This window comes from Parambassis ranga, chromosome 22 (genome assembly GCF_900634625.1).
Source record: "Parambassis ranga chromosome 22, fParRan2.1, whole genome shotgun sequence".
NCBI classification, from domain to species: domain Eukaryota; kingdom Metazoa; phylum Chordata; class Actinopteri; family Ambassidae; genus Parambassis; species Parambassis ranga.
Genome location: NC_041042.1, coordinates 16,721,475 through 16,747,187, shown reverse-complemented (window position 1 = coordinate 16,747,187; position 25,713 = coordinate 16,721,475). Strand labels below are relative to the sequence as shown.

General features: G+C 40.4%; 2 protein-coding genes across 2 annotated transcripts; both read left to right on the top strand.

Moving 5' to 3' along the window:
- The first annotated feature begins 11,311 nt into the window (after positions 1–11,311).
- On the top strand, positions 11,312–14,977 carry LOC114427963 (uncharacterized). Its single transcript, XM_028396212.1, has 9 exons — positions 11,312–11,367; positions 11,960–12,149; positions 12,300–12,458; positions 12,680–12,767; positions 12,857–13,012; positions 13,189–13,398; positions 13,562–13,733; positions 13,887–13,966; positions 14,128–14,977. Exons 2-9 carry the CDS (start codon positions 12,007–12,009, stop codon positions 14,422–14,424), a joined length of 1,305 nt encoding a protein of 434 aa, XP_028252013.1. The 5' UTR covers positions 11,312–11,367; positions 11,960–12,006; the 3' UTR covers positions 14,425–14,977.
- Positions 14,978–16,827: 1,850 nt separating this feature from the next.
- LOC114427964 (uncharacterized) lies at positions 16,828–21,184 on the top strand. Its single transcript, XM_028396213.1, has 7 exons — positions 16,828–17,151; positions 18,374–18,664; positions 18,778–18,816; positions 18,894–18,938; positions 19,034–19,212; positions 19,396–19,492; positions 20,010–21,184. The coding sequence occupies exons 1-7, from the start codon at positions 17,113–17,115 to the stop codon at positions 20,136–20,138; spliced, it is 819 nt and encodes a 272-aa protein (XP_028252014.1). The 5' UTR covers positions 16,828–17,112; the 3' UTR covers positions 20,139–21,184.
- Positions 21,185–25,713: the final 4,529 nt, after the last annotated feature.

Genomic DNA, 25,713 nt, shown 5'->3' with positions numbered 1-25,713 from the left:
TTGATGGCACATGTCAGTATTACACAATGATTTAATGCCATGCTGTGCTGTACAAGCCAATTACATGTTATTTGTAATTTGAAGGACTCTTGTGTTTTGATGGTTGTCATGGTTTTAGGAGAAAATTCTAGAATATCATCGGTTGTCATGACATCCTTAAAGTTATGATGTCATGCGTAACAACCGTTGTGTGTTTAAAACACAGAAAATGTCAGGGTACTTACTCACAAACTTCATCGGAGAGGGGAGCTTTGGGACCGTGTTGAATGGTTACAGGCTTCCCAGTCTGACAAATGTGGCAGTAAAATGTATTAGGAAAGAATATCGATCGATGGCCATGAGGGAGATAAACGTTTGAAGAAACTCAGATGTTTGGATCCGGACAAGTGCAATTTGGTAAAGTGTTATGGCTATTTCAAGCAAGGCAGCTACACTTATATTGCAATGGAAAAGTTAATACAGATATACACACTACATGGAAAACCACACATACCTACCTGTGGATGAGATTCGAGTAATCCTGCACCAGACCCTGGTGGCTTTGAATGCACTCAAGAGCATTGGTCTCGTACATTTGGATATCAAACCAGACAACATAATGCTTAGTCATGAAAAGCCGTTAAAGGTGAAACTGATTGATTTTGGTTTAGCCTCTGATGTGTCAGAAATAGAGCAAGGTTTCCACATACAACCTACTGGTTACAGAGCGCCAGAGGTAACCTTGGGCCTCCCAGTGACCACGGCTGTGGATATGTGGTCTCTCGGATGTGTGGCGGCTTTCATGTATATAAACTCCCATCTGTTTCCTATCCAGGATCCATTTGAGGAATTAAGCATCATTATAAGATGCAAGGTCAGCCAGCTAAACATGTGCTGGATAAAGGGATGTACACTAAAAGGTTTTTCTGGAAGAAAAAACATGGAAAGCAGCACACATGGCAACTGAAAACCAGGGATGAATACATGACCACAAACAGTATGCACAGCGAAGACTATGGTGGTATTTCTGAAGACTTTCGTTGTGTGGATGATCTGCTCAAGATGCGCCAAGACCCAGAAACAGTCAAGAAGTGGAAAGACAATAGGGCATTTTTAAGCCTTCTTAAAAGGATGTTACACACAGATCCTGCAAAGAGAATCACGCCCATAGAAGCTCTGGGGCACCAGTTTTTGACCATGAGACACTTTCCTAACAAGAGTCCCACAGACCCAAGTGAACTTCCAGATGTTGAAGAACCCACACCTTCAACTTCCTGCAGCTTTGTTGGTCAAAACAACATTGGCACTAATACAAACAACACAAACAACAGTACACCCAAAGGGAAACTCGAGAAGTCCACTCTGAAGAGGATGACGTGGAATATACCTGACAAGTCTAGACCTGGAGATAAACCTGACAAGGCTAGACCTGGAGATAAACCCAACAAGCCTCTTTGTGGTGATAAAACTGACAAGTCCTGTCTAGAAGATAAACCGAACAAGTACAGTCAAGAAATCCACAGTCAACAACACAAGTCAGGCAGTGACAGAGAAAATACAGGTTTTAGCACAAATAAAACCCAGAAGACACTGCTGACGAGGATTAGAAATTTCTTTTTCAGGATATTGAGGCCTGAAGATGAACTCAACAAGTCTTGCACAGAAGATAAAACGAACAGGTCTAGTACTGGACATCAACCCAGAATGTCTCAGTGAGCGATTCGTTCTCTCGCACACATGGCAGGCAGCCGCATAAGCTCAGTTGGCAGGACAGGAAACAGATATGATTCGTTCACGAGTCGCCCCCGGATCTTCGTTCTTTTGTCACATGACGACCAAGCCACTCAGGCTGTGTGGCATCTGACCAGCAGCAAATGATCAGCAAACGAACGGATCGTTCGTGGATCGTTCACAGATCATTCATAGATTGCTCATTTGCTGAAGCTCAGCTCCGGGGCTGTGTACTGAGAAACAAACAAGGAAATGAATCTGATATCTGACCTCCTTCATTTGTGACAACCGGCATACGCTATCATAACTAATTAGTGGTCTTTGGTTCTTGTTGATGTGTAGAGTTATTGTGTATATAATGTAAAGTGTGTCTGTATATAAATGCTTTCGAAAATTATATGTTTTAGTGTTATTCGCCATTAAATAATAAAATATAATAATACATACTTTAATAGTTCCTGTACTTCATCCTCTCCGCTGCACATATGTGTTCATTTAATGATAAATATTTTTTAACTTTACCAGTGTGTAAGAAGCAGTTCTCCTTCTCGTCCGTCGTTCATTTGTCATGCGATAGGCTGCTCAGGCTGCACAGATCAGAGCTGTGGATTCCTTCTCGTTCTCGTTCTTCGTTCATCTGTCACGTGACGGGCTCCACACACGCTGTGTGGGAAGCAGCACACTCTCGTTCATGGCTGTTTTAGAAATGAGAGAAAAGAGGTTATTATTTCTCATCACATATAAATGTCATGTATGTATATTTGTCACCTGCCAATCTACGCTGCGGAGGTGTGGGATATCTGTGCGGAACATTTAGATGTCTCTACGGAGGACACACGGGGGGAACTCAGGAGACACACGGAAGGCACAGGTGGACGAGTGGACCTTTTCCCTGGCTGGATTCACCGCGATCTAAGTGGAATCTACGGACAATGTAGATTTACCAAAGACAGTGGATTACCCCAGGACTAAAAAGGATTTACCCGAACGACTGGAGTTTGGTGAGATCGCGTTTTATTCTTTTTTTAATGGAGCGACGTCTCACCGAGGAACTGCTGATCTTGTCCTCACGGAGGGACACGGGTTCATTTGGACCGTTCTCTCGAACTCTGAACTATAAATATTCTGTATATATTATTTGGGAACTGATCGGGTTGCACTAAACTCTGGGGGTACAGGGGAGAAGCTTTGTGGAAAAAGACCGGTTGTGTCGCGCTGCTTGTGTGCGGAGCTGATCACCTGAGCTCTGCCTGCAACACAGCGTGAACTCTAAACAATCGATCTCTGGCTCCTCTGTGTTTTTGTAAATATTGTTGGGATTTTGGTGTGGTGTGTGTGGCCTAGCCTGGCGGTTTTTATTAACAGATAAACCAGCAGCAGCAAAATAAGACCCGCCCGTGAGAATAGTGCGTTGTGCCGTTTTCCTGATTTAAAAAAAAAAACAGGTGCTTTATTGTGGTGTGTATTTGCTCTCTTATGTTTTCACATGCTTTGAATTGCTTGTGGTAGTTGTGTATTATACTTTGTCAGCTGAAGCAAACCATGTTGTCTTCAGTATTTAGTGTTTGAGAACCGCGGCCAAGGCTTCTTCAGTTCTGTTTATTCACGCAAGACTTCCAGTTACCATAGCAACACACAACGCTTCACACCTAATGCACGTCGCCGCTTGACCTATATCAATGCGCGGCACTATACTACAGAGGAACATGCGCCATCGGCTATAAAAATGAACTAAATGACTCACAATAAGATTCGTTCACATTAGGGTTTGAGAGTAACTGAATCGAGTCAGTAACGAGTCGAACCTCCCAACACTACCATCCGCACTGTGTGAAGGAGCGCTCCTCCCTGCTGCTGTCAGACTTTACGATCAGGCCTGCTCACAGTAGACCATAACTTTTTCTGCTCTTCTGTGTGTAGGTTTAAAGGTGACTCAAGTACATTCATGGCAATTGATGCTTAGGTTAGACAGACTCTCTCCTCTGATCTCCTCCATACAGATAGGTCAGTCCTATGTACCCTTATGCTATGAACAGGTCTGCTCTACATCTGTGTTTTTAATTTGACGTTTTTTTGTTTACCTCATTTTATACAGGAGCCACACCTGTGAGAAATGTGAAAATATTTGAATAATATTGTAATATAGGAATTGATTGGACTGTTTGATTTTAGCATTACTACAAGCTAGAGACAAAGCGAGGTCTGTCAGTACCAGTATGGGAGGATGATGTATGACATATAAACAAGATGAGGCAAAATAAGGGAGAGCAGTATTAGTATTATCTAAGTGAGCTGAAAAACAACAGTAATGACAGAACTATATCCAAATGATTGTGTGCAGTATTAGCTGCTAGTAGTAGTGCGGTGACTTGTCGCCACCTTGTGGACTCTTTATCCTCAAACTCAAGGCCTGCGGGCCAAATCTGGCCCGCTGTAACGTTCTATCTGGCCCACACCAAGATGTCCAAAACATATATGATCCAGCCCAAATGTTTTTTATAAATATAAGAATTTATTTTTTATATATAAATTTAAACTACCCACAATATTCTGCTGAATAACACTACAGTAATATTAACAAAAAATTATTTATTTTGTGTCGTGCAGCTCAGAGATTTGTACGGCTGTGAACAAAGGTGTTAAAAAAACAAAAAGTGAATGGTGACCACAGGTTCAAAGACACAGCAGGATATTTTGGGGAATTGAACCTGCCTGAAGTGCAAAGAAAACGGCGTCCAAAGGGAAAATAATGTCAAGCGTGATTACTTGACTAAACACGGAGTACTGAAGGATCAGAGAAGAAGAACGAGGCACACAGCTACAGGAGGCAGCTTTGTGCCTCAGTTTTGTGGTGAGTGCAACTTCATCACGTTACTATTTGCCATTTATTTAAGGGGAGGGAGAGTTGTGCGCCGTGGTGTCAACTAGTCCTGGTACTGAGATACATTGACCAACGCCACAACATTCAAGAGAGTTTTTTTGAATTTTGAAAAAGTTGATCGCCCAGGCCTATGATGGGGCTTCAGTATGAGGGGTGCCACTGGAGGAGTGCAGCGTAAGGTACAGGACATCTATTCAAACGCTCACTACGTTCACTCTTATGCCCACCAGTTAAACCTGGTAAGGCAACAAGCAAACTCGCATCCCTTAGATCACTTAGGTCACTTTTTTTCTGACATGGGAGGATTTGCTTCTTTTTTTCACAAGATCGAGCAAGAGAACCGCAGTGCTTGATGAGGTGGTGGTGCATCGACTTCCAAGTGCATCATCAACACGTTGGAATTTCAACAGCCTGTTAACACAGTGTACGAGCACAAGGATGATCTAGTGAAGTGTTTTCAGACCATACGGAATGGAGAAGCATTTGATGGCCCTACGAAGAGAGATGCCGCTATGTGAGAATGCTGGAAGATGAAGCTTTTTGTTTTTTCCTAGTATTGTGTCACAAGATCATGCCACACATAGACATGCTGTATAACCAGCTGCAGAAGAGAAATATTCAATTCAATTAAATTCAGTTTTATTTATATAGCCATTTTACAATCAGAAATTGTCTCAAAGTGCTTCACAGTAACTCAGAGCGTGAGACCCAGAGCCTGAACCCTCTTAAAAGCAAAAAACTCCCTTTAAGAGGAAGAAACCTTGAGCAGGACCCGTCTATTTAAGGAGGAACCAGTCCTGCTGCTAGTCGGCCGGGTAGAGGAGGAGAAGAAGAGGGAGACAGGACAGAGAGGATGAAGGAGAGAGAGAGAGAGGAAAAGAGGGAGACAGAACAGAGAGGATGAAGGAGAGAGAGAGGAGCAAACATGCAGAAAACATGATACAGTACAGAGCAAACATGACAGCAAGATGAAACGGTGATTATATTATAATGGATATCTATATATATCGTCAGTCTACAAGTAGTAATAGTAATTTGATAGGAATCAAAGCAAAGATGAGCAGCAGAGGCTGATGAAGTCAATGAGCACAGGAGAGATCAGGGGCCGGACTGCAGGTCAGTATGCAGGTCTTGAGACCTGCAAACAAAGAGAGAGAGCGAGAGTCAGGCACAAAACTACGAGGAAGAGAGTAAACACATAGTATGAGACGATATTACCAGTATGAGCCAAACTAAGGAGAGTAGAGGAGAGGTCAGAGGGTGCTCAGTGGATCATGTTTGTGCCCCCCGACAACGTAGGCCTAGAGCAGCATAGCTGTGCTAAAAGTTAAGATTTTATCAGCCCTAACACCTGTTATACCTGTGGCTGAGGCAACTATAACTACACCTATCAGCCCTACACACAAAGTCTAAGGCTAACTGTACGCCTTACTAAACAGAAAAGTTTTACGTCTAGTCTTAAAGGTGGAGGCAGTGTCCGCCTCTCAGACCCAGATTGGTAACTGGTTCCATAGTAGTGGTGCCTGGTAGCTAAAAGCTGGTCCTCCCATTCTACTTTTATGAATCCTAGGAACTACAAGTAAACCTGCACTCAGAGATCTAAGTGTGTTAACGGTCAAACTGGTTGGATGTGGTGGAAAGGCAACAGGAACAGTTCTTAAGGCATGACATGATTTACAAGAAGTATACAGTGGAGAGATGCTATATACAACATCCAGCTTTACTGAGCTTTGAAAGGACACCAAAGAATGAAGAATCTTTTTGTTTCTTCTCAATTAAGACTTGTTTTGTGGTCAACATTTGATTTCATCTCACATGCACATGCAAGATTCTGGTCTAATAATCATGGGTGCAATGGTACTGTTTCTCTGGTACCTGCTGGAAAAATGTAACTCATCAATAATCATGTTCAGTTTACTGGTTTATGCTTTGTATATATATTGTTTTAGTGATATGCTGAGAGCCAAACAAATTAAACACATTAAAATGACAATCTGTGTATATGCGCACCGGGCCCATGTGTGCAGACAGCAGCAGTGAATTATAAAAACACCACCATGTAGAGACAGAAACCACATGTCATCGTGCAAATAAGGTAAATAAGGTAAATAAGGTAAGTTGGAGGGGTTGGCTGCTCCCTAATTTCAAGGATAGGGAAACACTGCTTTGTGTGTGTGTGTCATGTCGTGGTTGTGTTGCAATATGGTGAAAAAGGCAGAGAAGCAGTCTAGCAGTTAAAAATAACTGGCTATTGAAAATAAAAATAATAAATGTATTGATAGGGAGAGATGGCACAAGCAAACTTGGCAAGAGAAACTGCATGAGGATGGATACTTATATAGTGGCACTGACGTCAGGACAAAGGTTGTGGTTGATTTGTTTGTGTGTTATAAATAATTGTCCAAATGCTTGCATATGGGGCCAATCTGCTGCAGCTCCTTCAGACTTAATAGCCAGTGAATCTGCGATTTTCTGTGTTTTTTTTTTTCACCTCCCGTCCTGAGCTGGAGCCCTCCAGCTTTCTGTAACTTAATGGGGTTTTATTTCTCGAAAGATACAGGCTGGGGTGTTAACCCAACCTTTCCCCCATGCACATGAAATGATGCATTAGTCTGGGTCAGTGAGCACAGCTCTGACAGATAAATTAAAAAGCCTGATCGTGGATTGAAGGTGAACACTACCTGCAAGCTCACACCATTGCTTTAATTGCCTTTAATATCACCCCAGGTATATAAGTTCTAGTATTTGTAAACTTAGGCAGAAAAATCTAAATACATACTAAACACATACTTTAAATTTAAACTGTAGGTGTACAAGAATATTTTAATAACTTAATAATAATTTTATTGTTTTACCCATGTTTCCTGCTGTGCCCTGTTGATGGCACATGTCAGTATTTACACAATGATTTAATGCCATGCTGTGCTGTACAAGCCAATTACATGTTATTTGTAATTTGAAGGACTCTTGTGTTTTGATGGTTGTCATGGTTTTAGGAGAAAATTCTAGAATATCATCGGTTGTCATGACATCCTTAAAGTTATGATGTCATGCGTAACAACCGTTGTGTGTTTAAAACACAGAAAATGTCAGGGTACTTACTCACAAACTTCATCGGAGAGGGGAGCTTTGGGACCGTGTTGAATGGTTACAGGCTTCCCAGTCTGACAAATGTGGCAGTAAAATGTATTAGGAAAGAATATCGATCGATGGCCATGAGGGAGATAAACGTTTTGAAGAAACTCAGATGTTTGGATCCGGACAAGTGCAATTTGGTAAAGTGTTATGGCTATTTCAAGCAAGGCAGCTACACTTATATTGCAATGGAAAAGTTAAATACAGATATACACAACTACATGGAAAACCACACATACCTACCTGTGGATGAGATTCGAGTAATCCTGCACCAGACCCTGGTGGCTTTGAATGCACTCAAGAGCATTGGTCTCGTACATTTGGATATCAAACCAGACAACATAATGCTTAGTCATGAAAAGCCGTTAAAGGTGAAACTGATTGATTTTGGTTTAGCCTCTGATGTGTCAGAAATAGAGCAAGGTTTCCACATACAACCTACTGGTTACAGAGCGCCAGAGGTAACCTTGGGCCTCCCAGTGACCACGGCTGTGGATATGTGGTCTCTCGGATGTGTGGCGGCTTTCATGTATATAAACTCCCATCTGTTTCCTATCCAGGATCCATTTGAGGAATTAAGCATCATTATAAAGATGCAAGGTCAGCCAGCTAAACATGTGCTGGATAAAGGGATGTACACTAAAAGGTTTTTCTGGAAGAAAAAACATGGAAAGCAGCACACATGGCAACTGAAAACCAGGGATGAATACATGACCACAAACAGTATGCACAGCGAAGACTATGGTGGTATTTCTGAAGACTTTCATTGTGTGGATGATCTGCTCAAGATGCGCCAAGACCCAGAAACAGTCAAGAAGTGGAAAGACAATAGGGCATTTTTAAGCCTTCTTAAAAGGATGTTACACACAGATCCTGCAAAGAGAATCACGCCCATAGAAGCTCTGGGGCACCAGTTTTTGACCATGAGACACTTTCCTAACAAGAGTCCCACAGACCCAAGTGAACTTCCAGATGTTGAAGAACCCACACCTTCAACTTCCTGCAGCTTTGTTGGTCAAAACAACATTGGCACTAATACAAACAACACAAACAACAGTACACCCAAAGGGAAACTCGAGAAGTCCACTCTGAAGAGGATGACGTGGAATATACCTGACAAGTCTAGACCTGGAGATAAACCTGACAAGGCTAGACCTGGAGATAAACCCAACAAGCCTCTTTGTGGTGATAAAACTGACAAGTCCTGTCTAGAAGATAAACCGAACAAGTACAGTCAAGAAATCCACAGTCAACAACACAAGTCAGGCAGTGACAGAGAAAATACAGGTTTTAGCACAAATAAAACCCAGAAGACACTGCTGACGAGGATTAGAAATTTCTTTTTCAGGATATTGAGGCCTGAAGATGAACTCAACAAGTCTTGCACAGAAGATAAAACGAACAGGTCTAGTACTGGACATCAACCCAGAATGTCTCAGTGAGTGATTCGTTCTCTCGCACACATGGCAGGCAGCCGCATAAGCTCAGTTGGCAGGACAGGAAACAGATATGATTCGTTCACGAGTCGCCCCCGGATCTTCGTTCTTTTGTCACATGACGACCAAGCCACTCAGGCTGTGTGGCATCTGACCAGCAGCAAATGATCAGCAAACGAACGGATCGTTCGTGGATCGTTCACAGATCATTCATAGATTGCTCATTTGCTGAAGCTCAGCTGCGGGGCTGTGTACTGAGAAACAAACAAGGAAATGAATCTGATATCTGACGCTCCTTCATTTGTGACAACCGGCATACACTGTCAGAAAAAAGGGTACAACTGAGGTCCATTTTTGTTCCCTAAGGTACAACTGCCGATGATTTACCATCACAGGTTCCAAGCTGATCCCCATGATACTTAAATGTACCCTTTTTGTGTCAAAATGGTACATTTAAGATCCAAAATGATCAATGGTCAACATCTGTACCATTTTTTCCACAATCAGGGGTACAATTACAAGGTGAAGCTGCCAGTGACAGTTGGGGGACTGTATGGTTTGTGCACCAGAACTGGGAAATGTATTTTGTTCACACTTTTATTTTTAATCCCAAATTTCCAATATTAATCCCAATTTCCAAAATGTAGGTGATGCGGTTGGACTAAACTTAATATTCCAAGTCACACAAAAATAAAATAAAGAAAATCAGTGGTATCACACATTACTAATATTTAAGATGAACCCAGCTACAGAACCTATTAAAATTTTACAGTAAAAAGCCCAATTTCAAAAATGATCCTTGAGATATTATTAAAGGGTTGAATCACAATGATGTGACCAATGACCATGTGACCAATAACGGCTCACACAAGCGCGTTCCTTATGCAGCAGCATATGCATGACATGACACCCGAAGTATGTTTCTTATGTCCAGTCCACTCCGTAATTTTGTTTTGGCCGTCATTAATTGCTTCAGTCGTTCTTGTTCATGTTTTCTTCCATGGCTTGTCTTTTAATGCAGGGTGCTCGGTCTCGCAGTTTTGAAGGCTTCGTTGCCTCATTTGCGAGTCTGTCGCCACATCACTCAGAGCGGACTTGGTGTGTGAGAATCACCTGTTGCAATAAATCCGCATTTTAAATAGGACTCCTGATATAGTCTTTTAAATGCGGGTTTCTTTTTCTTTGAAGGGGTAGGCTCCTCTTCTTCTGTCTCCTCGTTAGGCCTTTTCCCCTTTCCGAAGAAGCTCTCCAAAGACGTTTGTTTTTTATTCATTTTTGCTGCTTGTGGGCTTAATTTTGGGGTTCCGTATCCCGTGACCGAGACAAGCGTCTGGGCAGGTGCTTAAAGGCACAGGTGGATGAATCTGATCGATTTATAAATGAAACAGCTTGCAGACTCAGATAATGAATAATATATTTTTTGCTCAGTCTTTCTGTGCGGCCCGGTACCAAATGACCCACGGACCGGTACCGGTCCCCGGCCCGGTGGTTGGGGACCACTGTGCTAGGTTACAGCAATATTAAATTTCAGTACGATCAGTGCAATCGTTTTAAATAATTTCTTATTAGTTAGTTTGAGTTTATTGATGGAAGCTAAATATATTTTCAAATCTGTTACTTTAAAGTTATGCCAAGAGGGTACTTTGTTATTCCATTTAATTTTGTGTATATAATATTTTGCAAGGATTATAATTATTTGCTAATGCTAATTGTTAGGTAGCTAATGTTAGCTAAAAATTGCTGACATCATTGCCTGGCTAGTTGACATACGTAGGGACGATCCATAAATGGAGGTTCTTGAGCAGAGCTCTTTAGTGCGCCAGTTTTGGTCGCATATGCCAGTGAATATGTTTTTTTCGCGATTGTCAGATTAAAACAGAATCTGTTTTAACGCGGAATATTGCGGAATTTGGCATAATTTGCAATGCTGTTTTCGTGTGGAAGAGGAACCCTTGTTTGGGTGCACGATGGGAAGCAAATCCGGGTGACACAGCAAGCCCCTTCCACAGACTGAGCCCCTCCCGCTTCATAACAATGTAAGCAGTGAAGTGTCTGTCGGCTCTGCCTTCGTCGAGGAAAAAAGCAAAACTTCGCGCTAACCCCTCCATACACCGCCTAGTACAATGATAATAGCTCTGATAGGTGGAACACTTGAAGAGAGAGTAGCTCACACTGTTCTCGTCGCTTGCATCGTTGCGTGTTTGTGTATGTATGTTGGAGGGTAAATTATTGGAGGAGTGAGAGCCCTTACGGTTCATACAAGATCTTTAAACAACGCGCACGTTTTTGGGCCATGACAGCAAAGCTGCTGCGCGCTGTGTTGATCTCAATCACGATCAAGGCGCGCTGCCTCCTTACTTTACCTTCCGTGAATGACTGTCTGCTAACATAAGTCCATCCGTTAATGTCGAGGTCATTCACATTAGAATACAGTATCAAAACTTTGCTTGCTAGTTTTACGAGTTAAAATACTTGGTAAAAAACGGGGGACGTTATTTTTGATTGTCTTTTATCATCATCCTAATGGGTCAGAGCATCGTGGACTGTCGGTATAATGTGTGTGAGGCTAAACTGTCTACCTCTACTGATAGACTTAATAAAAAGAACAGCAGGTAAAGGTTACATTTAGTAAGGGAGACACAGCTGATAAAGCTGAGGGGACAGAGGCAAAGAGAGGGTGAGGAAGATGAGAGAAAGAGAAGCCATTGTACACTGTATTGTATAAAACACCTAAAATGTTTACGTTTTTATGCTTTGAAAAATAACTGTCTCTCCCTCCCTCCTCTGTTGTTTTCAGACAATGAAGTGGATGGAGAAACAATAGAGTGTGGCTTGACAGACAACATGATAGCATTCCTTTTTTCTGGATCATTTAAAAAACAGGCCAAATTCAACAAATTTGTTAAGGAACTGAAGGATGACGTTGTCACACTAACTTTACAACCAGTACCTGAAGAGCTTTATGTACAACCTTTGGCTGAAGAGAGGTAAGTTTTGTATAAATAAATAATACTTGACTGACACTTGATTGGCTCCATATCAAATTTATACAAGATTGTTGGTAGATTAAATATACCATATTCCACTACTAATGTGTTGGTAACATAAGTTCCTCTCCCTTTCCCATCCTATGTCAGAAATCAGGCAAATAGGAGACTTCCTGCTGTTTTCGTGATTCCTCCTTTTCCTAGAGACATTCAGACCAGACTAGATAACAAGGAAGCATGTCAGAAGTCATCCAGAGATCGACATAAGATAATTCGCGTTCTCCATGAAGCAATGTTAGAATACACAATGTGAGTCATAAATGTCCACAATTTAGAAGTAGCCCATATATTTGTTATAGTGTCACTGTCAGTGCTATAAGTATATACTTCAAACTGTTGAGTTCTAGAGGCAGATTTGCTCCTAACAGGAAGATCAAGGCACATCCATGATGAAAGACACTTGTGACTTTTAAACAGTAGTTATATGGCAAAGTATTCATAACACTATTCTTTTTTTTTTTTAATCACAGGTATCCTACTAATGCGGAATATGTGCAAGTAGTTAAAGCACTTATTATGAAGTACCCTTTTCTCATAGATATGGAGGGAAATGGCTATGTAAGTTACAATGTTTTAATTCAGTAATGCTTGCATGTTAATCTAATTACATTTAATTGAGTTATCATTCTTTTACTTTTTCATATTAGGATACCTGGCATCAATCCCTCAAACGCAAATTCAAAGCAGAGCGTGCACCTTTGATTCACAACGACGAGGTGAAAAGAAGTAAGGAAAAATTTGGGAACAGAGGGTCAAGAGGGTCCACGGAAACTGCAGGAACCTGTCCCAGACCTGTGTCAGAGGTGGGTGGATTCATGTAGCTAAGTTATTGTGCACAAATGGAAATTCGTTTATATTATTTGTCAACAACAGGTTTCTTATGCTGACTTACATTGTGGGGTCCATGGACATCTATGCCAGTGAATTTTAAAGGACAATGAATTGGTGTTTTTGTTTGTTGTGTTTTTTTTTATTCCAGCAGGTGCCTGCTGTAATTGGTGAGGATGCAACCTCTATTGAGAGGCATGTGCATGATCTACATATGCAGTATGAAAAGATACAACCAGACAACTCTGTGGTCAAAGACCGGATGCAGCGTACTTTTGTATGGCGTCGAAAAGAGATCACGGATGGCATGAAAGTTGAGGATGTACTGAGGAAATACCCTTTTTTGGGAACACCTTCAGGCGTAAGTGATACAAAATCATATCACTTGGAATGCTAAAAACTAATGTAACTATGAAATACAGTTAAAATGCAATAGTTTTTAGTTTTTACTGGCCTTGTGCATGAATGTTTAGATTACTTGGTTAAATGAGCAATGAATTTCCCCTTACTATTAACTCTTTCAGCTGTGGGAAGAGGTTGACAGAATCCATCCATCTGCTGTGAACCTGTGCCATCGCTTGAAAGAGGGCTTTACCTGCATAGTACCAAAAGTGATCAAGCTGGTGGAAGGAAAATCCACATTGGCCAAAATTTACTCTGAACTTAGGGAGGAACTGCTGGCAGAACAACTACCAGGTATTCTCCTGTTATTTTCTTTTTGTTATGTTCTTTTTGTGCCTACGAGTAATTAATGTTTTTTTTTTAACTCACTTATTTATTAAAAATATTAATGTTAATTTACTAAGATCTACTAAACTGACTTTAAAGGCATTTCATTGTCTCTTACAGAAGTTGACTTTCGTGCAGCGCTAGTCATGCTTCCTCTCATCTTTAAAGAAAAGGTGGACCACTTCATTTCAGTAGGACAGGTAATATTGCCCTTCTGTTTTAAAGCAGGTTTACAAAGTGCTTTTCTAATCGCTATGCTTTCATATTTTTGGATAAATTATGAAGAAGGTTTAAAACTTTGATCATGAAGCTGTATCTGTTTAATTAATCTGTTTCACCACTGTTTTGACATTTTTTGCAGCGTGTTAGTTGGAGTCCCTATCCAACTGTACAACTGGGAGACAGTGACTGGAAAATGGCCTTTGCCAGGAAGGTTCCCATTTCAGTCAGGGTGGATGGTGTGGATCTGTGCCAAGGAACAGGAGTTGAAGAGGGGGTAATTGCAGCCTTCTGTGCCTACTTTGTTTTCAACCTGGCTTACCCACCCTACTTGAAGAAGACGCTGACCTTTCTCCAACGCACTATACTGAACATTACTGAGGTGGGTGACAAGGCCCTTCCAGTCACCATTACCAGAACAATCAATCTACTCTTCTAAATATGCCTCGACCATATAGATGTCCCAAGTGTAGAAGAACCACCTTCACCTTAATGAAACTGATTCAACATGTTGGTCTTATCCATGCACATGAATCCAACTTTAATATCAATTGTGGACTAAATGGCTGTAAGACATCTTTTAAATTGTATGAGTCTTACAGGCGTCATGTGTACCGTAAGCACAGAGAACATGTGCTACCTCAGAGCAACAGCAATGACACTGACCTAAACAATGGAAATAACACTGACCTAAACAATGGAAATGACACTGACCTATGTGAGGAGGATAACTTGGACAATGATTTGCAGCCTCAGGCAGATGTACCACCTACCATGGATGCACTATTTAGAAACTTTAAAGAAAATCTTTGCAGCTTCATTCTAAAATGTAGAGAAAAAAATAACATTCCACAGGCTGTCCAGCAGGAAATTTTAAATGATATAAATTTTCTATTTAGTTATTTTAAGGAAAATTACAATGCTTTTATTACATACCATCTTCAAGAAAATGGGTTCAGTATTTTGGAGTATCCTGAACTAAGAGATGTGATACAATCAAATGACTTTTTTGAAAAAGCATCAGCAGCTGTCAAATCACCATACACGTTGAAAGAACATTGTAAGTCTAAGCTAAATTTGGTTGAACCTGTGCATCACATTTTGAGGTCAGAAAGTGGACACAAAATAGGTACATATTCTTACGTGCCCATCACAAAGGTTTTGGCACACTACTGTTCACGTGAGGACATCTTTGATGAAATTCAGGCCAACAGGCATATGGAAAGAGACACTGAATACTTGAGCAACTTCTGTGATGGTAGTTACTTCATGGAACATCCCGTCTTCAAAGATAATCCAAATGCATTACGTCTTCATTTTTATGAAGATGAATTTGAAGTGACCAATCCTTTAGGCTCAAAGCGTACCAAGCATAAGCTATGTGCTTTCTACTATACTATAGGCAACCTTGATAACAAACATCAATCAAAGCTTAAGCATATTCATCTTGCTCTTTTAGTTCGTCAAACATTTGTGAAACGTTGTGGTTTACAAACTATTTTAAAACCCATGTTAGACGACCTTAAAAAACTTGAAAGAGATGGCATCACTATCACAGTTAATGGGATTGAGCAGACTTTATATGCTGCAATAGCAACATTTTCAGCCGATAACCTTTCGGCCCACATGTTAGGTGGGTTTACTATGTCGTTTAACTCACACAGAGTTTGTCATTTTTGCATGGCAACTTACACAAATATCAAAGAAAAATTCAATGAGAGTGACTTTGTCTTGAGAAGCCCAGAGGCACACGAGTATCATCTGAAATCGTGTACCGAAAACCCTGAGCATAAAGTGACATATGGAGCAACTGGTCCTTCTCCTTTGAGTGAGTTAAGCTATTTTGATGTGACAAAGTCATTTCCACCTGATATAATGCATGACTTGTTAGAAGGAGTCATCCCACTTGTACTGAAACTAGTTGTGTGCCAAGCACACAAAGACAAACACATAACTATACAAGAAATCAACGAAGAACTGCAACATCTCAAAATTGGTCAAAATGACCAAAAAACAAACCAGTACAACTGTCAGAGAGACTAATGCAGGGCTTAGGAATTTCAGGGTCTGCTGCTCAGAAATGGTGTCTTTTTAGGCTGTTGCCTCTTTTAATAGCACACCGCGTTCCACCTGGTTGCAGTTATTGGAATGTATTCCTGCTCTGTTGTGACATAGTTGATATAGTAACTGCCCCTAAAATCAAAAGAGAACATTTATCAGTTTTGAACTTGCTTGTTTGTGAATTTTTAACAAAACTTAAGGATGTTTTTGGCAATGTCATCGCTCCAAAATGCCACTACATGACACATTACGCAAGACTTATAGCCATGTACGGCCCCCTAAGAAGGGTATGGTGCATGCGCTTTGAGGCAAAGCACCAATATTTCAAGACTGTTGCGAGTAGCTGCAGAAATTTTATTAATGTAGCAAAAACCTTAAGTGACAGGCACCAGATGCGACAATGCTGGGAGTTTTCTCAAACCAACGTTCTTGATGAATTTGAGATTGTGATAGGGACAAGTACACATACCCTACTTTCATCGCTCCCACTTGGGCTACAGAGATGTCTTGTCGATATACAAGGAAGTGAGGATGCATTTAAAAACATGCAGCGTGTTTCAGGGGTCTTTGTTGACAGTGTAAAATATGCATGTAAAGATGTTTTCATTGTTGATTACTTGCATGCAGAGGATATTCCTCTTTTTTTCATGATCAAATATATTTTAAATGTTAACACACTGTGGTTTCTGTGTGGAAAGCTTCTTATCCCAACTGTTTATGATTCACACCTGCATGCATACAGAGTCAGTGTTGATCTGGAACACTCTCAGAAAGGATGTGTTAAAAAATAACACAAAAAATGTGTTGTCACATGTTTAACACTTTTTGTGTTGATTTCAACACAAAAAGTGTTAAGAAGCCTAAAATTATTAACACACTTACTATAATGGGCAGTTTAACACAGTCTGTGTTATTTTACATGACGGATTTTAAATTGATTTGACCTTTAGTTACAGTTAATCTAGAAGACCCCTGTGCTTCAGCCCAGGTAAACCCGTGCAGTAGCAGGTTTAGGCGGGAAGGGGGCGTCCTTTTTTAATCATTTGGCCTATGCGCCACAGAGAAGATGGAGGGTGCCTCGCTTGGTCTGCACCACTACCAATCGGTAAGTATTCATTAATATATTAACTTAATATATCATCCAACTGTAATGTGTCAGGGTAAATTTGGAATGTAAATAATCCACCAACTAAATCGCATTTTAAGGGAATTCATGATACAGTTTACGTTTTGTTCAGCAGGACTGCTTTCAAGCTAGCTAGCACAAGACAGACTTCTGTTGTGGTGTTATACCATATTAACGAAATTACACAACATAAATTCGACTTGAACTTTATATAGTCGCTCGTTTGAACACGGCATGAAACCCGGTGGATATTAACGATTAATCCCGACACCGCGGTGGGGATAGCTAACATTAAATTGGGACTGGTGGTGGTGTGTGTTTTTAACGGCGCTTCGTTTTTGAATTGGGTCTGGTTATCTCCCTTCTGTTAGCGCGAGCTCTCTCCGCCGCGGTGTTGGGGAGAGCGGTGGTGTGTGGGGGAGGGGGGAGTCGACCATGTCGTATAAGACATGAGAGCGTATGTCTTACAAAGTCGCTCATATCTCAGGAATGGTAATGGCTAGAGGCGTTCTGTTTTTTTTCCTCGAAAAGAGGACACTTCAGGCTTGTGCGTTGTAAATGGGCTGTTCTATGGGCAGGTCAGTGTCCAATCAAAACTATCGAGCGATATCACAAGGAGCTCAAATATCCAATTGTAGAGCCTTTGTGCTCTGACATAGTGTATCAAAGATGTCTTCTGAAGACGAGGAGTAGCTCCCCTGACTAGCTGGATCGTCGACACGTCTGAAAAGCGGCTCTGAATGCAATAATGGGGCATAGCGGACCGTTATCTTAGTCGGAATGTGCGTTGTTTTGTATACCCCTATTATACACTCTTATTTCTTACTGGAAACGTTTATTTGGCTTATTAGCGTTACTGTGTTTTGTTACGCTAACCCGGAAGTTACGTCGAAGACGTTCCGGGTGAACAGGAGAGTTATTACTCTCAGACGCTCACAGTAAACAGCGCTCTTTTGCCACACAAATATTTCAGTGACAAAACATTTAGACATTTTAGACACTTCTGAAAATTGATTTATATAGTGACAATAAGAAATCAAGTAATAATATTGTGTAAATAAGTAATTTGATATACTTATTTGTGTTTCTGACATTTATTTTATAGAAAAAAGTGTCCCAGTTGCATCATCATTCTTTTTATGTCTGTATGCTGTGTTGATAGTTCAGATTATCTTATTGTAACTATGTCTTCCTCTTCCAGAACACACAGGATAACCTGCAACCCAGCAAAGTCCTTGTAACCACTTTTAAAGATAAGACAGAAGTTGCTAAAAACATTTTCCATGTTAACAGTGCCAAGGATCTCATTGATCAAAGCCTAGCCCAGCAAACTGGCTGTGTGCTTGACAGGTTGTTAAAGTATAATACTGATTTCATGGAATACATTGATGTTGACATGAATGAGGAGGAATTGAAGGATTTGGATAGATATCACATCTTTCTATCAACACAAGGGACCCAAGTTGAATGTGTGGAGGCAAATCAAAATCAGGTACACTTTGTTACTCTATTTCCAAAAATGGCACAAAACCAACCTGAACCTGTGCACATTCTTTATAAACTCGGCCCCTCTAGGTCAGTTAATAACATCATCTTCTCTTTAAGGCTCAACCACACACTGAAGGTGCAGGCGGTCAATGGGAGGTACGTGTCATTATGATAATGAGTGTTTACAGTCACACAATCTTCACAATTAGCATTGACATTTATTTCTTTTAAAGACTGAACCTAGTGCTAGTGAAGCTTGTCAGAGTGGTCCACTGGAGGTATTTACAATATCTATTGGTTACAGATGTTGTTTTATTATATATGGAAGAGGGTGTGTATAATGCAATATGTGTGTTGTAATCTGCTTTCACAGAAATGCCAAGGAGAAAATGATGGCGTGCACAGATTTGATGCAGCCAATCTGGTGGTGCTAATTAATAACAAAGCCCCAAGTGTACTTGCCGAATATGAAAAATCTGGAACGCTCTCTCTGGCATCCAGAAAACTCCTTGTGAGAACAGGTGTCAGCGATCTGGTTGAGCGACGGGGATTGTGAGTTGATTGATCATTCATCTAGACCATCATTTTTTATAGTACATGTGCTCCAAAATGAAACATAATAAAGGATTATCTTATCTTATCTCATAACATAATACTAAAATTTGATGTAATCTTTATTACACTATTGCATTTTAAATTTTTTTCTGGGCTCAAAATCTTCTATTTTGCTTTCAGTTACCCCTCCAATGCTGACAAACTGATGTTGGCTAAAAGCATAACAACAATCTTCCCATCATTAAAGATCAAGATACAAGAGGCGAATGAAGGATTTGTAAGTGTGAACAAATGTCATTCAGTTGATTACAATTTTGCATAGCAATATTTAGTTAAGCTTACTGTACGACTTGTTATAAATCTATTGTTAAAGATAAGTTAAGGTTAGGTATCTCAGTTTTTGAGGTAATAGAGATTATTATTATAGAGCTATTAGTATTAATTTTATTGTGTTTTCCTCATCTTATTTTTTTCTTCCTTGATATTTGATATTTCAGTTGCACTGAAAATCAAGTGAGTTAAAATGAAATGCACTTTGAGATATTAATGTTTGTGAATGTATGTTTTTGCACATTTTTAAGATTAAGATTAACTTTATTAATTGCCGTGGAGAAATTAAGTTGAACAAACAAATTTAGTAGTGTTCAACATCAATAAATTAGTCAATTGATATAATAGGTACAGAAAACATTGTCTGAAATGAGCTCATAATAAAAGCAATAGCATGATACTCACATAAAAATGGTGAAAATGCCGTTTATAAAAACTATTTCCTTTGCTTAAATGTGTTCCAGGAGCACTTTTATGATCCAGTGTCCCACTGTGGATTCATTGAGTTGAAACTGAGGAACTGCGGAGAAACCTTCATGAAGATCAGAGACGCTATCGCAAACGCGGAAAGTCCAGTGAGGCTTCTGGAGTAGCTATAACATTACAAGCAATTTCAGAAGGGGAAGAAGAGTCCGCCAAGGATTGGATAACAGCTACCAAAAGGATCAGACCATCTCCTGAGAACCTCACATCTATCAAAATGGGCATGCAGACAGACCACTCACTCCAAAACATCATTTTATGACTCACTATTGGCGCATGATGATAAAGTTTGGCCCACTTTTAAAGTTATGGTGTATGAGATTTGAGAGTAAGCATGGTCCCCTGAAAAGGCATGCTCATGTTGTGTGTAATTTCATAAATATTTCTAAGACTTTGGCTTACAAGAATCAAGTTCAAAGTGTATAATTGGAAATTTAGTGATCCACTGATGAAAAAAATGACTGTACCAAGCGGCTTTCCAGTGATGGTTGGATCTTTGGAAAAAAGTAATCTGTTAATTGAAAATCTGAAACAACATGGGTATGATATTGGCACTTGCAACAAAATTCATGTGGCTCACTCTATCTGTTGGCATGGTCAGACATATAAAATGGGTTGTGTTCTTGCTTTAAACTGTGATGCAAGAGAGGAGCGTCTGTTTGGAGAGATTTTACATATGGTTCCCAATTGTGAAAAGGAAGAGGTGCTAATTTTTCTCAAAATTTTAACTGTTAAATATTTTGATGACCATCTATTTTCATATGTGGTGGAGCGGACTGATGAGTATGAAATGATAAATGTAAACGATATAGCAGACATCAGACCCCTAGACTTGCTGTCATCTTTCAGTGGAAATGCACTATATATTAATCCCAGATACAAATTGATTGTCTAAATTTGCATTACTGTTAACTGCTTTACCTGTGACACACCTGAGCCAGTTACTTACTTGCAAAATTTGGGAGAGGATAGTTAATGGTACTGCCTGTTATGTGGTCATGCAGTTTATGATGGTGTAACCTGATGTCCCTGCAGTGATCATTTACAGGTCATCCCATTGTTTAATGTTGATGTATGTTAATGTTTGCCATGAAATTATATTTCATGTTTTTTTGCAGTGACAGAATTATTTTGAATAAAGGTCACTTGAATTCAATGCAAATTTGAGTGTTCTAGTGGGTTTTGAGCATATAAATTCTGTATTAGAAAGTAAAACGAATTTTGTATAAATAGCACATCTTTGTGTTATTTTTAACACATCTTTGTGTTGACATATTTAACTCACAATGTGTGTTAGATGTGCTTACACACTGATTATGTTAAAAGCAACACAAAATGTGTTGTCCTTAACTAGACACGCTGATGTGTTAATTTTTAACACATGATATGTTATTTTTAACACATCTGTTTTGAGAGTGAATGGAGTGTAATCAAACCAGGACAAGAAATGGACTTTCAGTCCCTTGACATGTACCATATTGAAGACAAGTTATATGCCACCCCGAGACATGTTTGAAGAAGAGATTTATAAATGTGAAAATCTGATTGTTTAATATGTTTTAATAACTTTTTCAAATCAATAAACTGGATAAAATATGTTTGGACCATTTTGTGTTGTTTTAGTACAAATTTGCCATCATAAGGTACAAATTGTTTGTCACTGGGGCAGTACCCATTAGAGAACAAATTTGTACCCTTTTCAGGGGTACATATTAGTCCCTAGTCCATTTAAGTCCATTTTTGTACCCCAGGGTGCATAAATGTCTCTATGAGGTACAAACGGGAAAGGTACAGAAATGTTCCCGGGTTAAGGGGTACAATACGTGTACCTTTGAGGGTACTGCCCCAGTGACAAGCCATTGGACCCTTAAAGGTACAAATTTAACACATTATTTCTGAGAGTGTACGCTATCATAACTAATTAGTGGTCTTTGGTTCTTGTTGATGTGTAGAGTTATTGTGTATATAATGTAAAGTGTGTCTGTATATAAATGCTTTCGAAAATTATATGTTTTAGTGTTATTCGCCATTAAATAATAAAATATAATAATACATACTTTAATAGTTCCTGTACTTCATCCTCTCCGCTGCACATATGTGTTCATTTAATGATAAATATTTTTTAACTTTACCAGTGTGTAAGAAGCAGTTCTCCTTCTCGTCCGTCGTTCATTTGTCATGCGATAGGCTGCTCAGGCTGCACAGATCAGAGCTGTGGATTCCTTCTCGTTCTCGTTCTTCGTTCATCTGTCACGTGACGGGCTCCACACACGCTGTGTGGGAAGCAGCACACTCTCGTTCATGGCTGTTTTAGAAATGAGAGAAAAGAGGTTATTATTTCTCATCACATATAAATGTCATGTATGTATATTTGTCACCTGCCAATCTACGCTGCGGAGGTGTGGGATATCTGTGCGGAACATTTAGATGTCTCTACGGAGGACACACGGGGGGAACTCAGGAGACACACGGAAGGCACAGGTGGACGAGTGGACCTTTTCCCTGGCTGGATTCACCGCGATCTAAGTGGAATCTACGGACAATGTAGATTTACCAAAGACAGTGGATTACCCCAGGACTAAAAAGGATTTACCCGAACGACTGGAGTTTGGTGAGATCGCGTTTTATTCTTTTTTTTAATGGAGCGACGTCTCACCGAGGAACTGCTGATCTTGTCCTCACGGAGGGACACGGGTTCATTTGGACCGTTCTCTCGAACTCTGAACTATAAATATTCTGTATATATTATTTGGGAACTGATCGGGTTGCACTAAACTCTGGGGGTACAGGGGAGAAGCTTTGTGGAAAAAGACCGGTTGTGTCGCGCTGCTTGTGTGCGGAGCTGATCACCTGAGCTCTGCCTGCAACACAGCGTGAACTCTAAACAATCGATCTCTGGCTCCTCTGTGTTTTTGTAAATATTGTTGGGATTTTGGTGTGGTGTGTGTGGCCTAGCCTGGCGGTTTTTATTAACAGATAAACCAGCAGCAGCAAAATAAGACCCGCCCGTGAGAATAGTGCGTTGTGCCGTTTTCCTGATTTAAAAAAAAAAACAGGTGCTTTATTGTGGTGTGTATTTGCTCTCTTATGTTTTCACATGCTTTGAATTGCTTGTGGTAGTTGTGTATTATACTTTGTCAGCTGAAGCAAACCATGTTGTCTTCAGTATTTAGTGTTTGAGAACCGCGGCCAAGGCTTCTTCAGTTCTGTTTATTCACGCAAGACTTCCAGTTACCATAGCAACACACAACGCTTCACACCTAATGCACGTCGCCGCTTGACCTATATCAATGCGCGGCACTATACTACAGAGGAACATGCGCCATCGGCTATAAAAATGAACTAAATGACTCACAATAAGATTCGTTCACATTAGGGTTTGAGAGTAACTGAATCGAGTCAGTAACGAGTCGAACCTCCCAACACTACCATCCGCACTGTGTGAAGGAGCGCTCCTCCCTGCTGCTGTCAGACTTTACGATCAGGCCTGCTCACAGTAGACCATAACTTTTTCTGCTCTTCTGTGTGTAGGTTTAAAGGTGACTCAAGTACATTCATGGCAATTGATGCTTAGGTTAGACAGACTCTCTCCTCTGATCTCCTCCATACAGATAGGTCAGTCCTATGTACCCTTATGCTATGAACAGGTCTGCTCTACATCTGTGTTTTTAATTTGACGTTTTTTTGTTTACCTCATTTTATACAGGAGCCACACCTGTGAGAAATGTGAAAATATTTGAATAATATTGTAATATAGGAATTGATTGGACTGTTTGATTTTAGCATTACTACAAGCTAGAGACAAAGCGAGGTCTGTCAGTACCAGTATGGGAGGATGATGTATGACATATAAACAAGATGAGGCAAAATAAGGGAGAGCAGTATTAGTATTATCTAAGTGAGCTGAAAAACAACAGTAATGACAGAACTATATCCAAATGATTGTGTGCAGTATTAGCTGCTAGTAGTAGTGCGGTGACTTGTCGCCACCTTGTGGACTCTTTTATCCTCAAACTCAAGGCCTGCGGGCCAAATCTGGCCCGCTGTAACGTTCTATCTGGCCCACACCAAGATGTCCAAAACATATATGATCCAGCCCAAATGTTTTTTATAAATATAAGAATTTATTTTTTATATATAAATTTAAACTACCCACAATATTCTGCTGAATAACACTACAGTAATATTAACAAAAAATTATTTATTTTGTGTCGTGCAGCTCAGAGATTTGTACGGCTGTGAACAAAGGTGTTAAAAAAACAAAAAGTGGATGGTGACCACAGGTTCAAAGACACAGCAGGATATTTTGGGGAATTGAACCTGCCTGAAGTGCAAAGAAAACGGCGTCCAAAGGGAAAATAATGTCAAGCGTGATTACTTGACTAAACACGGAGTACTGAAGGATCAGAGAAGAAGAACGAGGCACACAGCTACAGGAGGCAGCTTTGTGCCTCAGTTTTGTGGTGAGTGCAACTTCATCACGTTACTATTTGCCATTTATTTAAGGGGAGGGAGAGTTGTGCGCCGTGGTGTCAACTAGTCCTGGTACTGAGATACATTGACCAACGCCACAACATTCAAGAGAGTTTTTTTGAATTTTGAAAAAGTTGATCGCCCAGGCCTATGATGGGGCTTCAGTATGAGGGGTGCCACTGGAGGAGTGCAGCGTAAGGTACAGGACATCTATTCAAACGCTCACTACGTTCACTCTTATGCCCACCAGTTAAACCTGGTAAGGCAACAAGCAAACTCGCATCCCTTAGATCACTTAGGTCACTTTTTCTGACATGGGAGGATTTGCTTCTTTTTTTCACAAGATCGAGCAAGAGAACCGCAGTGCTTGATGAGGTGGTGGTGCATCGACTTCCAAGTGCATCATCAACACGTTGGAATTTCAACAGCCTGTTAACACAGTGTACGAGCACAAGGATGATCTAGTGAAGTGTTTTCAGACCATACGGAATGGAGAAGCATTTGATGGCCCTACGAAGAGAGATGCCGCTATGTGAGAATGCTGGAAGATGAAGCTTTTTGTTTTTTCCTAGTATTGTGTCACAAGATCATGCCACACATAGACATGCTGTATAACCAGCTGCAGAAGAGAAATATTCAATTCAATTAAATTCAGTTTTATTTATATAGCCATTTTACAATCAGAAATTGTCTCAAAGTGCTTCACAGTAACTCAGAGCGTGAGACCCAGAGCCTGAACCCTCTTAAAAGCAAAAAACTCCCTTTAAGAGGAAGAAACCTTGAGCAGGACCCGTCTATTTAAGGAGGAACCAGTCCTGCTGCTAGTCGGCCGGGTAGAGGAGGAGAAGAAGAGGGAGACAGGACAGAGAGGATGAAGGAGAGAGAGAGAGAGGAAAAGAGGGAGACAGAACAGAGAGGATGAAGGAGAGAGAGAGGAGCAAACATGCAGAAAACATGATACAGTACAGAGCAAACATGACAGCAAGATGAAACGGTGATTATATTATAATGGATATCTATATATATCGTCAGTCTACAAGTAGTAATAGTAATTTGATAGGAATCAAAGCAAAGATGAGCAGCAGAGGCTGATGAAGTCAATGAGCACAGGAGAGATCAGGGGCCGGACTGCAGGTCAGTATGCAGGTCTTGAGACCTGCAAACAAAGAGAGAGAGCGAGAGTCAGGCACAAAACTACGAGGAAGAGAGTAA

Excerpts from the sequence above, each read along its gene's own strand:
- LOC114427964 (XM_028396213.1), top strand. The coding sequence starts at position 17,113 with ATGGAGGGTGCCTCGCTTGGTCTGCACCACTACCAATCG. Across the intron at positions 18,817-18,893 it reads GTGCAGGCGGTCAATGGGAG|ACTGAACCTAGTGCTAGTGA; the intron begins GTACGTGTCATT and ends TTTCTTTTAAAG. Across the intron at positions 19,493-20,009 it reads AAGAGGCGAATGAAGGATTT|GAGCACTTTTATGATCCAGT; the intron begins GTAAGTGTGAAC and ends AATGTGTTCCAG.
- LOC114427963 (XM_028396212.1), top strand. The coding sequence starts at position 12,007 with ATGATAGCATTCCTTTTTTCTGGATCATTTAAAAAACAGGCCAAATTC. Across the intron at positions 13,399-13,561 it reads TTTTGGGAACACCTTCAGGC|CTGTGGGAAGAGGTTGACAG; the intron begins GTAAGTGATACA and ends TAACTCTTTCAG. Across the intron at positions 13,734-13,886 it reads GCTGGCAGAACAACTACCAG|AAGTTGACTTTCGTGCAGCG; the intron begins GTATTCTCCTGT and ends TGTCTCTTACAG.